This window comes from Cetorhinus maximus, chromosome 28, assembly GCF_964194155.1.
Source record: "Cetorhinus maximus chromosome 28, sCetMax3.hap1.1, whole genome shotgun sequence".
NCBI lineage: Eukaryota > Metazoa > Chordata > Chondrichthyes > Lamniformes > Cetorhinidae > Cetorhinus > Cetorhinus maximus.
This window is the reverse complement of record NC_135906.1, coordinates 19,404,552-19,419,667: the sequence shown is the minus strand read 5'-3', so window position 1 is coordinate 19,419,667 and position 15,116 is coordinate 19,404,552. Positions and strand designations below refer to the sequence as shown.

Below are 15,116 nucleotides of genomic sequence, written 5' to 3'. Positions count from 1 at the left end.
CACACTCATTTGCATAGTTTTAAAGTTCGATCTTTACTAAGGGTGATGTTCACTTAGCACCCCCGGCACACTTATGTTTGTGAAAGAAAATAACACCTTGAAACACATTTTTACAGAAAGAGCAGGAAAGGGCCTCAGGAACTCCATGGATTGAAAAATCAAGTACAAGACATGGGGCTTTTTCAGAAATTCTTCTACAAATGTCTTTATAACCAGCTAGCCTACTCCCAAAGTGCATTAATCTCCCCCCTCTTTACTGGCACAAACTACAAAGCTTCTTTAAGTTGCATTGCTGCTCATGGCCTTTGCTGCGGTTTACTTGTGGATATAGTTTGACTGTCTGCACATGGCAGGGGTTGGGGGAAACATAACCCCCAGAGAGGAGAAGGGGCTGTACGAAGTTGGGAGGATGATTTGATTCATCTCTTTTGGCTTTTCATTCACCTACTATTGATTAATATAAAGCTGCATTAAGACAGGTCAGCTAGTAGTCAGCGGGGGAATACATGGCATGAAGAGTATAGGACAATTATTTTTTTAAAAGCTGAGGTTGGGGGAACATATTTGTGACTGAAATCAGTCAGAGAAAAATTCAAGAAGATTTCAAACAGTTTCTGTAAACCTAATGATTTTGTGATTTACAAATCTATTCATAGCGTACAGTCAGAATACCACTGATTCCCCAACTTTTATAAACTTTTCTCAATAGTCACAATTCACTTGGATATGTTATAACAAAATTATGTGCCTTTGTAAATTTATTATTTCCTCTGTTCATGCTTATTGATGAGGAAATGGCAGAGACGTTGAACAAATATTTTGTGTCTGTCCTCACAGTAGAAGACACAAGTTACATGCCAGAATTAGAAGATAACCTGGGGTTAATAAGAGTGAGGAAATTAAGATAATAAATTTCAGCAGAGAAAAAGTACTGGAGAAACTCAAGGGACTAAAATCTGACAAATCCCTAGGGTCTGATAATCTACATCTTAGGATTCTAAAACAGAAAGCTGCTGAGATAATGAATGCGCTGGCCATAGTTTTCCAAAATTCCCTAGATTCTGAACAGTCCCAGCAGATTTGAAGTTAGCAAATATAACACCACTATTCAAAAAAGGAGAGAGAAAACAGGGAACTACAGGCCAATTAGCCTAACATCAATGTTCAGGAAAATGCTGGAATCTGTTATTAGGAAAGTCTTAGCAATGCACTTAGAAATGCATAGTATGATTAGAACTAGTCAGCATGGTTTTCCCAAAGGGAAATCCTGTTTGACAAATTTATTAGTCATTTTTGAGGATGTAACTAGTAGGGTAATCAGTAGATGTAGTGTATTTGAATTTCCAAAAGGCATTTAATAAGGTGCCACACGAAAGGTTAATAGACAAGATAAGGGCTCATGGAGTTGTGCGTGATATATGGATAAAGGATTATTTAATGAACAGGAAGCAGAGAGTAGGGATAAATGGGGTGCTTTCAAGTTGGCAGGCTGTGGCTAGTGGAGTGCTGCATGGATCAGTGCTGGGCCTCAGTTATTTACAATCTATATTAATGACTTAGATGAAAAGACAGTGAGTAATGTACCCAAGTTTGTTGATGATACAAAGGTAGGCGGGAGGCTATCTGTGAAGAGGATACTAAGAGGCTGCAAAGAGATATAGACAGGTTAAGTGAGTGGGGAAAGGTGGCAGATGGAATATAATGTGGGGTAGTGTAAGGTTATTCACTTTGGTCATCAGAATAGACAAGCAGAATATTTTCTAAAAGGTGTGAAACTTGTTAACATTAATGTTGAGAGAGACTTGGGTGTACTTGTACAAGGAACACAAAACGTTAGCATGCAGGTACAGTAAGCAATTAGGAAAGCAAATTACATGTTGGCCTTAATTGCAAGGGGATTGGAGTACAAGAATGAAAAAGTCTTACTACAATTGTACAGGGCTTTGGTGAGACAATGCCTTGATCACTCTGTCCAGTTTTGGTCTCCATATTGAAGGAAGGATATACTTGCAATGGAGACAGTACAGCAAAGGTTTACTGGATTGGTCACTGGGATGAGAGCGTTGTCCTCTGATGAGAGGCTGAGTAAATTAGGTCTATATTCTCTGGAGTTTAGAAGAATGAGAGGTGATCTCATTGAAACATTCAGGATTATGAAAGGGCTTGATGGGGTAGATACTGAAATGTTGTTTCCCTTGGCTGGAGAATCTAGAACAGTGAGCACAGTTTCAGAATAAAGACTGAGATGAGGAGAAAGTACTTTACTCAAAGGGATGTGAATCTTTGGAACTCTCTGCCCCAGAGGGTTGTGGATGTTCCATCATTGAATATATTTAAGGCTGGGATAGACAGATATTTGGTCTCTTAAGGAATCAAGGGATATGGGGTGTAGATGGAAAAGTGGAGTTGAAGCCCAAGATCATCCATGATGAACCGTATGGGAGGGAAGCGATGGCGCTGTGTATTGTCACTGGACTAGTAATCCAGAGACCCAGGGTGATGCTCTGGTTTGAATCCTGCAACAGCAGATGGTGGAATTTGAATTCAATAAAAATCTGGAATCAAAAGTCTAATGATGACCATGAAACCATTGCCAATTGTTGTAAAATCCCATCTGGTTCACTAGTGCCCTTTAGGGAAGGAAATCTGTCGTCCTTACTTGGTCTGGCCTACATGTGACTCCAGACCCACAACAATGTGGTTGACTCTTATCTGCCCTCTGAAATGGGCAGTTTCAAGCCACTCAGTTGAATCAAGCCGCTACAAAGTCTCAAAAAAGGAATGAAACCAGACGGACCACCTGGCATCGACCTAGGCACTGGAAATGACAATGGCAAACTCAGCCTGTCAACCCTCCTTGTTAAAATCTGGGGGCTAGTGCAAAAATTGGGAGAGCTGTCTTACAGACTAGTCAAGCCACAGCCTGACATAGCCATCCATAATCATACCTTACAGATAATGTCCTAACCACCCCAGGGTATGCCCTGTCCCACTGGCAGGACAGACCCAGCAGAGGTGGTGGCACAGTGGAATACAGTTGGGAGGGAGTTGCCCTGGGAGTCTTCAACATTGACTCCAGATCCCGTGAAGTCTCATGGCATCAAGTCAACATGGGCAAGGAAACCTCCTGCTGACTACCACGTACCACCCTCCCTCAGCTGATGAATCAGTTCTCCTCCATGTTGAACATCACTTGGAGGAAGCACTGAGGGTGACAAGGGCACAGAATGGACTCTGGGTGGGGGACTTCAATGTCCATCGTCGAGAGTGGCTCAGTGGCACCACTACTGACCGAGCTGACCAATCTAAAATGACATAGCTGCTAGACTGGGTCAGCAGCAGGTGGTAAGGGAACCAACAAGAGGAAAAAACGTACTTGACTTCGTCCTCACCAACCTGCCTGCCGCTGATGTATCTGTTTATGACAGTATCGGTAGGAGTGACCGCCACTCAGTCGTTGTGGAGACAAAGTCCCACCTTCACATTGAGGATACGCTCCATCATGCTGTGTGGCACTACCACCGTACTAAATGGGAAAGATGTCAAACAGATCTAGCAACTCAAGACTGGGCATCCATGAGGCGCTGTGGGCCATCAGCAGCAACAGAATTGTACTTGAACACAATCTGTAACCCCAGGCCTGGCTTATCCCCCACTCTATCATTACCATCAAACCAGGGGATCAACGAAGAGTGCAGGAGGGCATGCCAGGAGCAGCACCAGGCATACCTAAAAATAAGGTGTCAACCTGGTGTAGCTATAATGCAGGACTACTTGCATGCCAAATAGCATAAGCATCAAGTGATAGACAGGACTAAGCGATCCCACCACAACGGATCGGATCTAAGCTCTGCAGTCCTGCCACATCCAGCCATGACTGGTGGTGGACAATTAAACAACTCACTGGAGGCAGAGACTCCACAAATATCCTCATCCTCAATGATGGGGCAGCCCAGCACATCAGGGCAACAGATAAGGCTGAAGCATTTGCAACCATCTTCAGCCAGAAGTGCTGAGTGGATGATCCATCTCGGCCTCCTCCAGAGGTCCCCAGCATCATAGATGCCAGTCTTCAGCCAATTCAATTCATTCCATGTGATATCAAGAAACAGTTGAAGGCATTGAATACTGCAAAGGTAATGAGCCCTAATAATATTCTGGGAATAGTATTGGAGACGTGCTCCAGAACTTGCCACGCTGTTCCAGTACAACTACAACGCTGGCATCTACCTGGCTATGTGGAAAATTGCCCAGTTATGTCCTGTACATAAAAAGCGGGACAAATCCAACCCAGCCAATTACTGCCTCATCAGTCTACTCTCCATCGTCAGTAAAGTGACGGAAGGGGTCATCAACAGTGCTATCAAGCGGCACTTGCTTAACAATAACCTGCTCACTGATGCTCAGTTTGGGTTCCGCCAGGGACACTCAGCTCCTGACCTCATTACAGCATTGGTTCAAACATGGACAAAACAGCTGAACTCCCGAGGTGAGGAGAGAGTGACTGCCCTTGCATTTGACCAAGTGTGGCACCAAAGAGCCCTTGCAAAACTGGAGTCAATGGAAATCAGGGGAAAACTCTCTGCTGGTTGGAGTCATACATAGCACTAAGGAAGATGGTTGTGGTTGTTGGAGGTCAGTCATCTCAGCTCCAGGACGTCACTGCAGGAGTTCCTCAGGATAGTGTCCTCGGCCCAACCATCTTCAGCTGCTTCATCAATGACCTTCCTTCCATCATAAGGTCAGAAGTGGGGATGTTCGCTGATAATTGCACAATGTTCAGCACCATTCATGACTCCTCAGACACTGAAACAGTCCATGTCCAAATGCAGCAACACTTGGACAATATCCAGGCTTGGGCTGACAAATGGCAAGTAACATTTGCACCACACAAGTGCCAGGTAATGACCATCTCCAACAAGAACGGATCTAAACATCGCCCCTTGACGTTCAATGGCATTACCATCACTGAATCCCCACTACCAACATCCGGGGGACTGAACTGGACTATCCATACAAATACCGTGGCTACAGGAACAGGTCAGAGGCGAGGAATCCTGCAACGAGTAACTCACTTCCTGACTCCCCAAAGGCTGTCCAATAAATGTGAAGCCCACATCTCATAAATGAATTTTAAAAAAATAGTTTTCTCCTGCTCCTATTTTTTATGTTCTTCTTATTAAGGTCATAATCCCACTATGGCTGCCATTCAGTCCTAAAAAAAGTGTATTTCAATGAGTTTATAAAGGCCTTTGTGAAATTACTTCTCTGTTTTTAATCAATATGCAAATTGTATATTCATAATATTAAAGAATATCATCAAAACTTTATTTGGCTCCCTTTCCTTCCCTTCCCCCCAGTGTCACTGGGATACCCATTTACTGAAGTCCGGGTGCAAGGTCTCCAGTCAGCAGTTTGCTTGGTTTCAGCAAAGTCTGTTGTGTTGGGCAATCAATGTAGCAAGATCATATTCCAATTTAAAATGTGGGTGTCTCCTGGATCCCCCACACCTGCACAAAAATTGCAAAATACCCCTCTGCCCTTCAATATAAACTTTAACTAATGTTTATCTGCTGATGATCTGCAACTTGTTTTTGGGCCTTAAATAACTTCCAAATAATAATGATTTCAAAATCTAGGCTAGATTTTCCAAGTTATATCTGAAGTTAATGCTCCTGTGCTATCTTTAAAAAACAATCTTTTCTATTTTTGCATAGTGTCCCTCAGGGTGTGAGTTGCTGTGCATGTCTGTTATTGTCATTGATGGTGACTAGGACACTGGGTATATTCCGAAGAAAGAGTTTTGAACTGTTGGAAGGCAGTGTTAAGCTTCAGTTTCACATCTATGGCAATTTGGTCACTGCATTTGACTTAGTCAATGGCAATTTGTTTGAACATCATAATAGTAGGAACGGTGGAGTGTGCCAGTGTTTATATAGGAGTAAGAGGTGCATTAGAGACTGGAGGACATTGTGAGGGAATATGAGGTATGTGGGAGACTGGAAAATATCACGAGTGAATATAAAGGGCTTGGAGGAAAGTAAAGAGATGGGTTGGTCTTAAAAATGACAAGAGAGAAGGGAGGAGTTAGAGCAGATTGTGAAGGTCAGCTTTGTAAAATGGGAGTTATGAATCTATAATCTTATGTTATTTTGACTAATTAACTATTTAAACTATCATGTACCATCTCAAAATAAGCAATAAAGGTAAATATTTTAGCAAGGTGACATTTGTGGTTGGTCTGGAAATGGTAGTTAAAGTAACTAAATGAAGAAAAATTGATGAATGGAGACACACACTGAGACAGACACACAGAGACAGACAGGTCTAAGTCTCAGATATAGTCTGGCATTGGTTGAGGTCACTCTTCTTTTGCAGGCTAGCTTTAATGCTTGTAACTCCTTTCAGGAGAGCAGAACAGTCCAGACTGTGGATTTCTCTTAGGCACAATATTGAAGTAAGGAATGAGCCACCTCCACAGGTACAAAAATTATTTTTAAATTATTCATTCTGAGGATGTAGGCACTCATGGCAAGGCTGGCATTTAGTGCCCATCCTTAGTTGTCCTGAAATGGTGGGACTTCTTGAACCACTAGTTGTTTGATACAACTTGCTGTGGCTTGCTAGGCCACTTCAGAGGCAATCATCATGTTGGTGTAAGACTGGAGTCACAGACTGTAAGGCTGTAAAAAGATGGCAGGTTTCCTTCCCTAAAGAACAACAGTGAACCAATTGGATTTTTATGCCAATCCGATAGTTTCATGTTGATTTCCTTTAGCTATTTTTTTTTAACTGAATTCATATTCTCCAACTGCCCTGATGGGATTTGAATTCACATTCGCTGGGCTATTTGGATTACCAGTCCAGTAACATAACCACTACACTGGTGATGCTCCATCGGAGGCTTTGTTACAAACAGAGGACCACAGCCAACTGAGGTAATATGGCTGCCTTTTTCCTTATAAACAGACATGTAAATGGTTTGACCTGTAAGACCATCACTTCATTGGTGCATTTCAATTAACGGCTCTATATTTTCACAGTAATTTGAAAGCAACTATTAAAAAGGAAACCTTGCAGACTGCATACTGCAGAAGGTAATACAAGGAATTTCTTCCAAACTGTTGGGCTCTGCTGTTGTAACTTCGCCGATAGCGTAGCAGAAGCCTTGCGAACTGGGCAATGGCAGCAGAACCAGCAGCTCTGAGGAAACTCTGGGCCAACAGCTTCTGAAGACACATGGAGTTGCCACCGAAACAAATACAATGGGCTTTGATGGATTCTTTTTCTCCCACAGATACAGAGATTCAGTTTCTTCAAAAATTTCCCCCTCACTGACAATTGCCTCCCTTTTCATTAAAATAATGGTGTCTCAGAGTTCATGAATGCTGCATCTTCCCACATGTTAATTCAGCATAGTGGTTAACAAGATAAGAAATAAACAGACAAACAGAAAAGTCAGTGATGATGATAAATAGGTGTTCAGTTCACTCTGAGTACCTTTCGGCTCAAACAGCTGAACTCCATATTTTCTGAAAATACAGTTAAGCTATCAAATGATATTCATTGCATTGGTCTGAAAATGATTTGCATTTGTCTGCCAAAATCTTCAAATCATAAGTTGCATCCTCAGGTTTTCAGATGATAAAAGCTTAGGGAAGCTGTTTCTAAAACATGCAGTATGTGGCTCATGAAGGACCTTTTTACAGCAGGACTCTGTTATTTTTCATCCACGGTGTTTTCTAATATGAGATTTATTTCAGAAAGATTATAATCCAGAATTTAAAAACTAAAGAGAAAATGGATCGTAGAGCTGTAAGAAATGTATGATGGTATAGTCTAGCTGGTTGAATTGACGGGAAGGGACAATTTACGAGTATGAGGAACCTCTTGAGTTGCTGGTCCATACTGGAATCTCCCAGGCACACTGACTGCAATTTTCATTTATGTGAAAGATTCCTCACTGCCAGCGTGCTCAGAAATTTCAAAACGGTACCAACCTTGGCATGATTGGGAACATGAACAAAATAGATGACCTCACCCCCAGTTGTCTCCCCTTTTCTTCTGAATATGCTAATTCTTTTTGGAGCATGAATCACTAGGCTGTAAAAGTATCTATAATTGTGTAAGCCTAGATAGTGTGTGTTGGGAGACTATTCAACTATGGAGGGGTGGAGCTAATTCTGGTCCTGGTCCCTTCCGATGCCCACACAACTATAGAGTGTTCCAGCAAGAGTAGCAATCTGGAGCACCCCTTCTCACTCCTTGTTCACGGACAGAGGGCCAACAGTAACTCTGAATAATGTCCAGACCGAGATCAGGTGAGTTGATATTTGATTCAATTTGAAATGATGGATTGAACAGTGGCATAATGCTGCATCATGGAGTTTGGGCTGTGCTGCTAGTTGCATTTCAGACACTCACATCACGAGAGGATGCTAAGCAGAAGATTGGTTTCTTCCTTATTCAGGGAGGCAGGAAAATAAAAATCAAAGACCTCACTGTTTTATTGTACCTACAGGGCAGTCACAAAACAGCGATGCCAGAGATCTGGGAACAGGCTCCAAATTTTCCTTCCTTCGTCTGAGAAATAGGAAATGATAAAAAGATACTTAAGGAGAAGGGAGCAGGGGAGAAATATAAAATAACTCCCAAAGAAGAAAAAAAATCAGAAAAATCTTAAGGTGGATGCCAATCTTTATCTAAGCCTTTATCTAATAATGTCTGGCTCCTGAAAATGGGATCAGGACTGAATTGTACTGTCAGTGAAAATGATCAATGTGATGTCTTTAATTCAAAGAAGATTTAGAAATTTTTATATTTGTTTCTTGAGTATAAGTGCCAAATAGAGAAATTAAGTAGGTTAAAGCATCTTCTGTCTGGCAAAACACTGCTTAACAAAACACATTCGTCTCATAGCCAAAATTCATTATAATAAATGATATTACATATTGGTAAACAACCCATTCACCAGGTACGAATTTGTTGCAAGTCTAATTGTATCCATATAGTAACATTCAGAAAATATTGGCAAAATAACACAATAAAACGTACTTCAAAATAAAGTCAGAGGACAGTGTTTATCAATCTCTGACAAACTAAACCACTGTCCAAAAATATATTTAACAATGGGAATATAAACATATGTTCATTGGGCTGACAGCTTTCTTGAAACCAATAAAATTTGACGTTTTTTGTGTAAAGTTTCTTTTTGTTGCCATTGTGCTAGATTGATTGTTTAAATATTTGGTTTGCATTATTGGAGTAAGTTTTAAGGTGGCAATTATAATAATTACATGGTTGAATCAATTTCCTGTTTGCAATATGGGGCTAAATTATAGAACAGGTTTAACAGCACATCATTCAAGGCCTTTCTTTCAAATGATGGAAAAAAAATTTATTTCCCTCCCCATTTGCAGCAGGAACTGAAAAGAAGCTGAACCAAAAGACTAAGCAGGGAGATGGACAGCCTGAGACAATGAAAGAGTTTTAGTTCAAGGCTGGGTTAGAACTCTGCATTTTATAAGACAGCTGGGAAACTATGGCTATTAAAATTATTATTTCACAATTGATTTTCAACATTTTTAACTACTTGATTCGAAAATATTTCTCTTTTATTTGTAATATAATTTCAAAAGCAATTTATAAATTGGGCAGCCTTTTGCATCATTCACATGACTGAGATTTTTGTGATGGCTTCACTTCTGTAGCAAATGAATGTAGAAAGAAGTATAAAAATAAGATTTCTTGATTTCTAGTGGTAGGTGTCAGGAACTGCCCCCCCACTATATATGCTTCTGTCCAAAGATATATTTTCCTTTTGCTTTTTTCACATTGTAATCAGCACATTCCTATCAGCTCCCACAGCACTGGAATATTTTAAGGACAATTTTCTCAGCTGTTATTCCTGCTGATGGCATTGGAAGGTTTCCCCTTGTATGCATCCCTGCTGGGCAGTCTGTAGCAGCAGGTCAAGCCAGAACCTGGGAGCTGAAAGATTCTGGCATGGTTGGTGTTCCTGTTGAGCACACCATCCTTGAAGAAATCGCTCTCCTGGGGAAGAGGATACGATCCTTGTACGAGACAACCAACTGCCCCTACTCCCCTATGCTTAGCCCCACACAAGAAGATAAATATCCTATTTATACTTGAGAGTATAGCAGTATGTAAACAACAAAAACTTTACACAAGAAAGGAGGTTAGGACAGGATCTGCAGCCAAGGAGATCAGAATGACAATGAGTAAAGATGTTACAACTGAAGCTGGAGATTAGAATGCAGTCAAAACTTTACGAGATCACCTCCATTAAGATTCGACACTTGTGTATTTTGAAATTCTCTTTTTCCTGTTCTACCCGCTTTCATATCCCAGGTAACAGAAACATTACTGTTTGCCCCTGCAGTGTCTTATAAGGTGTTTTATATTAATAATTATTCTTCATACATAAATATATGTATCTATATATTTATATATTTCCCAGAAAGTTATAATCTCTATTTTTGGAACTGTATTAATTATAAACTCAAACAATTATCTTATTCTAAGAGAACCATTAAAGTATTTACAGTAAGGAGGATGCATAGCCTCAGCAAACACTTTTATGCAAAAATGTTGTGTTCATTATTAAAGGTCCTGTTGCTGTTTACAGGGCCCTGCATTCCCATAAGTTTTCCTAGTATTTTCCTGCCATTTCAGACATTCTGAAAATAGTGCTGATATTTTACAAGATGCTGGGCAGCTCAGGAGGAGTGATACCCCCTTGCTGTATGTGGGCCCCATGGACAACACACCCGCACATAGCACACAGAAATCAAAGTGGACTCAAGACCCCTGTTTTCATCCCCCTTTGACAGACACATTTGGCTAGTGCACATTCCTGCTGTACCCACAGGTAGTGCGATTGGATATTTTAAGGCTTGTACTTTTTGCAAATGCTCATCTGAGGGCAGTATTGCACTGAGGATGGGGGCTGGGAGAGCTATGTGGGATCTATATCATTGACCACCTTCTGCTGTATTCTGGAGCCACACCTTTAGTATATTACCATCTCCCCAATCTTGCATTAGAATCCATGTTATAAAAAAAACTAATGGAACAATTCAAATTTATTGACTGATTGAAAGCTGATCAAGCAAGAAATATGCACCAGTGCAAGTGTTTAGTCGTGCAAAGCTTGTATGTCTCACACCTCTCTCCCTTCTGCTTGCCGGCCACATTTGGAGGCTTGGCTGCAAAGGATCAGGATGAGTAGCAAAGTGAAACTGATACTGAAAAAAACTTGGGAAGTAAACACAAGCTAATACTCCAGAGAGGTTAGCCTGTGCGTGTGTGGGGTGCACACAGTGATTGATATCACCTCAATACTACCAGCATCTCAGCACACTTCATACTTGCAAAACAGGTACGCATTTACTGATTCAGAAAAGGGATAGTGAGGCTCTGAATGTACTCTTTCTATTTTGTTTGACATCTTTTGTCTGTTTATACGTTTTGCATCACATTCCTCCTTAGAATATTTGCCAGAACCAATCACATGCTCTATGATTAGAAGAGAGTATCTCTCACAAAGTTCACTGACAGGTCCATCTTCCTGGGGTGAGGTAGGGGAGCATGTCATTGGTCTTGAGAAATAAGTTACCTAAAAAGAAAATGCTGTTTGCACTTATTTCTTCTAAGTTCCAAGCATACTGTCCCACACCTTTCTCTTCATCATAACCCTTTCTGCATTGAAACAACACCATTTGTTACTCTAACTCATATTTCTCAAGGACTTCAAAAGATATGGAAACTTTTCATCTCCCTCAGTCTTCGTTTTGCTCTCATAATTTGCAACCCTGGTGTCACCCAACCCCTTCTTAATTTATCTTGCCTTGTCTCTTACTGTACCAATGCATGCAGGATCTGGGAAAGTCATATCTGCCATTTCTAGGGCAACTCAATGTTGATTCGTGGTGAGGATAAATGGTAACTTCAGAAACAAAGTCAACATATCCTGGGCAGGTGGACAATGAGGGTAAGAAAATGAAGGAAACACAAAGGATTGTCCAAACTGGCTGGTTGCTGGCCGGTGTTTGATAGCATTCAGGAGTATTGCAAACCAGGCACCAGCATGAGATTTTAACTCATTCAAAACCTGCTCACTTGTTCAGAGTTAAAATTGGGCCCTAGATGTCAGGTTTTTTGCCTCACTCGTTTTGTTAACAGACATAAGCAACTATTAAGCTTTTAATGAATCTGCAGCGAACTAAGATCAGAACTTGCGTTACCATCCCTCCCAACTCCCCATCACTGGCTGTTACAGGGTTTGGCAATAATTGGAGCTCTCTTGGACACTGCACTGAGTAAAGCATGCAGAATCCACAAAACCCTGAATTAAGGAAGAGAGATGCAGGGAAAGAAAGCAAGTTTGAAAAACAAACAATCCTAATGGATTGAATCATAAAGACACAGGAGATAGAGTTTCACACAAAAAGCATGCACTCCGTTTTGCGTAGTGGGCTGGTATCTTTTGCTTGCTCTAGTGTTCATTTTGAATGCCTTACAGAGTGATTCACCTTCCTCTGCTCCTCTCATCAATCCAGAGGCCCTGGTGAGGAGCAAATGTACCCAAACTTGTTCAATTTACAGGTTTGAAAAAGCAAAATTACAAATGAAATGGAAATGATCTCACAAGAGTTAAAAAGTTAATTATTGTTCTGGCAACTTTCTCCTTTAACCATCCCATCGCTCCCTCCCACTCCCTCCCTCCCCTGTACGTACGCAAAATCAAAGTGCTCTTGAACAGGTCATGCTCTTTCCATAGCGTGAGAGCTTCATGAGAATTCCATGCTGTGATAGGCTGTTCTGTTGAGGTATGAACAACAGAACTTCCAAGTAGGTGGATTTCTTATTTTTTTCTTCTTGTTTGTCATTGCTTAGAGCCCACTCCTCAGAGATGTCAGTAGCATCGCAGGCATTTGGATGAATTTATGTGACTGAACATGTTGTGCACTGGATAACCTTCATTCCCCATACAATATCAATATATATTAACAGGTAACGGATGATAAAACTCATCAATGAAACCAAACAGTTTCCAAAGTCCTTTTAGGATTTCGTTTACTTCTCTTTTCCTCTCCTTATTTGTGTTGGAGACAGCTAAACCTGTTATAAGGACCCACATGAGTCCTATTTTTTGTTATGCCCCCATTTTGATTTATTTTTACACATGCTCCAAACCCCCACCCCAATAAAGATTAGTTTAAAATTTTTTTCAGTTTTTTTTTCCTTTCTCCTATTTTTTGTGTTTTTTTTCAAACTTTTTTTTAGAAGGCTAGAGCTCCTCAGGTCTTAAGAGGCCCAGAGAGTCCCCCTGACGTGCTTGGCAATGTAAGACGAATGTTGGGGCTAGCACCAGTCATCCTCATCAGTTTCACTGTAGGGTTCATGCATTCCTTTCCTTGTGTCAGGTCCTTTTGTTTTCGTCACCCCGAGATTGTGATAGTACCCGTTGGGTACTCGTCGCCCATGCCGTGAGGGGGACACGGATGATGACGTCACCCGAGAAGTCCTGGGTGACCTTCCGGAGCTTGTCGCCATGGCAGCCTCGAAGGTCAGAGTTTCCTCGCTTGGCACATCATAGTCAGGGCTGCAGTAATAGTCATCATTGTGAGACCCCAGGAAAGGCTCAGATACGTGGGAGCTGGGAGTGGACCAGCGGCTGCTGCTTTGGCGATTCAGTCGAGGGGACTCATTGCGGGGGACAGTGCTTCTCTCTGTGGCGGGAGACCTGCTGCTGCTCTGCCGCTCTCCCCTCTGATGCTCCGGGGGCGGTGGCGAGTACCTGCGTGGCACGGGGGTTGGTATCCTGCTCTGCTGTGACGTATTCATGGCTTTGCGGACCACTGGGGAGTAGGTGACATGCGGCCTAGGAGTGGAGGGAGTCTGGGGAAGTTGCCTGCGTCCGCGCCTCGGTGTGCTGGTGCCAGAAGTGGAAGGTACTGGACTCCCACTCACAGAACTACTGCCCTACATGAAAATTGAAACAAAGCAAATCAAAAAATAAAAAACCAGGAGAAAAAACACAGACAGAAAAACATCGAAGAAAGCAAAGAGACAACAAAAGGAAAAAGGGGGAAGCAACGATCACAGAACAAAAAGTCAAAAGAAAGTAAAAAGAGAAAGTGACGTCTGTAAGTCAAGGGGTTAAAGAGAGCAGACATGATTTTTAGTTTACATGGGTTTAAAACCATATTGTTAGGCCATACACATTAAACAGCTTGGAGTCTATTGAGATAAAATGGGAAATACTATGAATGCTGGAAATCCAAAACCTAAGCAGGAAATGCTGGAAGTATAGATATGTACGGAAATGGGAAAGGTGGGATCTAAGCCAGGATCAACTAGAGAAATCTGATGTTCTCCCCTTCACCTCTGGACTTGCATATGTCAGCCCTTAAAAAGGGGTAAACCATGCCTTAACCGTGAAGAATCCTGCCCCCTTGAAAAGTTAACTTATTGTCCTCTTCCAGGTGTTGACCAACCTACTGTGCACTTCTGGAACATTTATTCTTATTTCAATCACAGCTGAATCTGATACTTTAGAGGAGATTTTCCTGGATATGTCCAGGTGTAGAAAATATCAGAAGTGTAAAAGTGTAAAAGAAGTCAGACCAAGAAGGGGAGTGGAACTCACTGGATTGTTCCACAGAGAGCCAACACGGACTTGATGGGCCAAATGGCCTCCTTCTGTGCCATAAACCACACAATTCTCCTTTCATTTGATAATAGTGGAGAGCATTGTAGCAGTTCTTCTGCAGATACATGACCTGTGTGAATTTATGGCATTGACTATATGTGGCTATCTAGTGTACCTGTACACAGATACAAAAAAATCTCCCTGTGAAATCTAAAACCTCCTTTATGAACTGACAAAATCCAGGGGCTTTCTTTCTCTCCTGTCTAAGATTCTCTTGTTATAATCCTGAGCCACACAAATTTCCTCTGATGTGAATTCGATAAAAAATAGTGACAGGGAAAGGCTCTTTGGCACAACAATCCTCCTTTTCCATATATCAACCGCAATCTACCCACTCTCTCATCAAATCCCTTTCTCTCTTTAGAAACATATTGAATAA

The 15,116-nt window shown here is 41.5% G+C and overlaps 1 protein-coding gene across 1 annotated transcript in view; it reads right to left on the bottom strand.

The window, feature by feature from the left end:
• Positions 1–11,481: 11,481 nt before the first annotated feature.
• The window catches only part of LOC144668888 (voltage-dependent P/Q-type calcium channel subunit alpha-1A-like), a 741,147-nt gene continuing 737,512 nt past the window's right edge, over positions 11,482–15,116 (bottom strand). Inside the window, exon 49 of the mRNA XM_078531346.1 lies at positions 11,482–14,007. Within this exon, the coding sequence (XP_078387472.1) occupies positions 13,387–14,007 (621 nt within the window). The 3' untranslated portion in view covers positions 11,482–13,386. The remainder of the gene's footprint in view (positions 14,008–15,116) is intronic.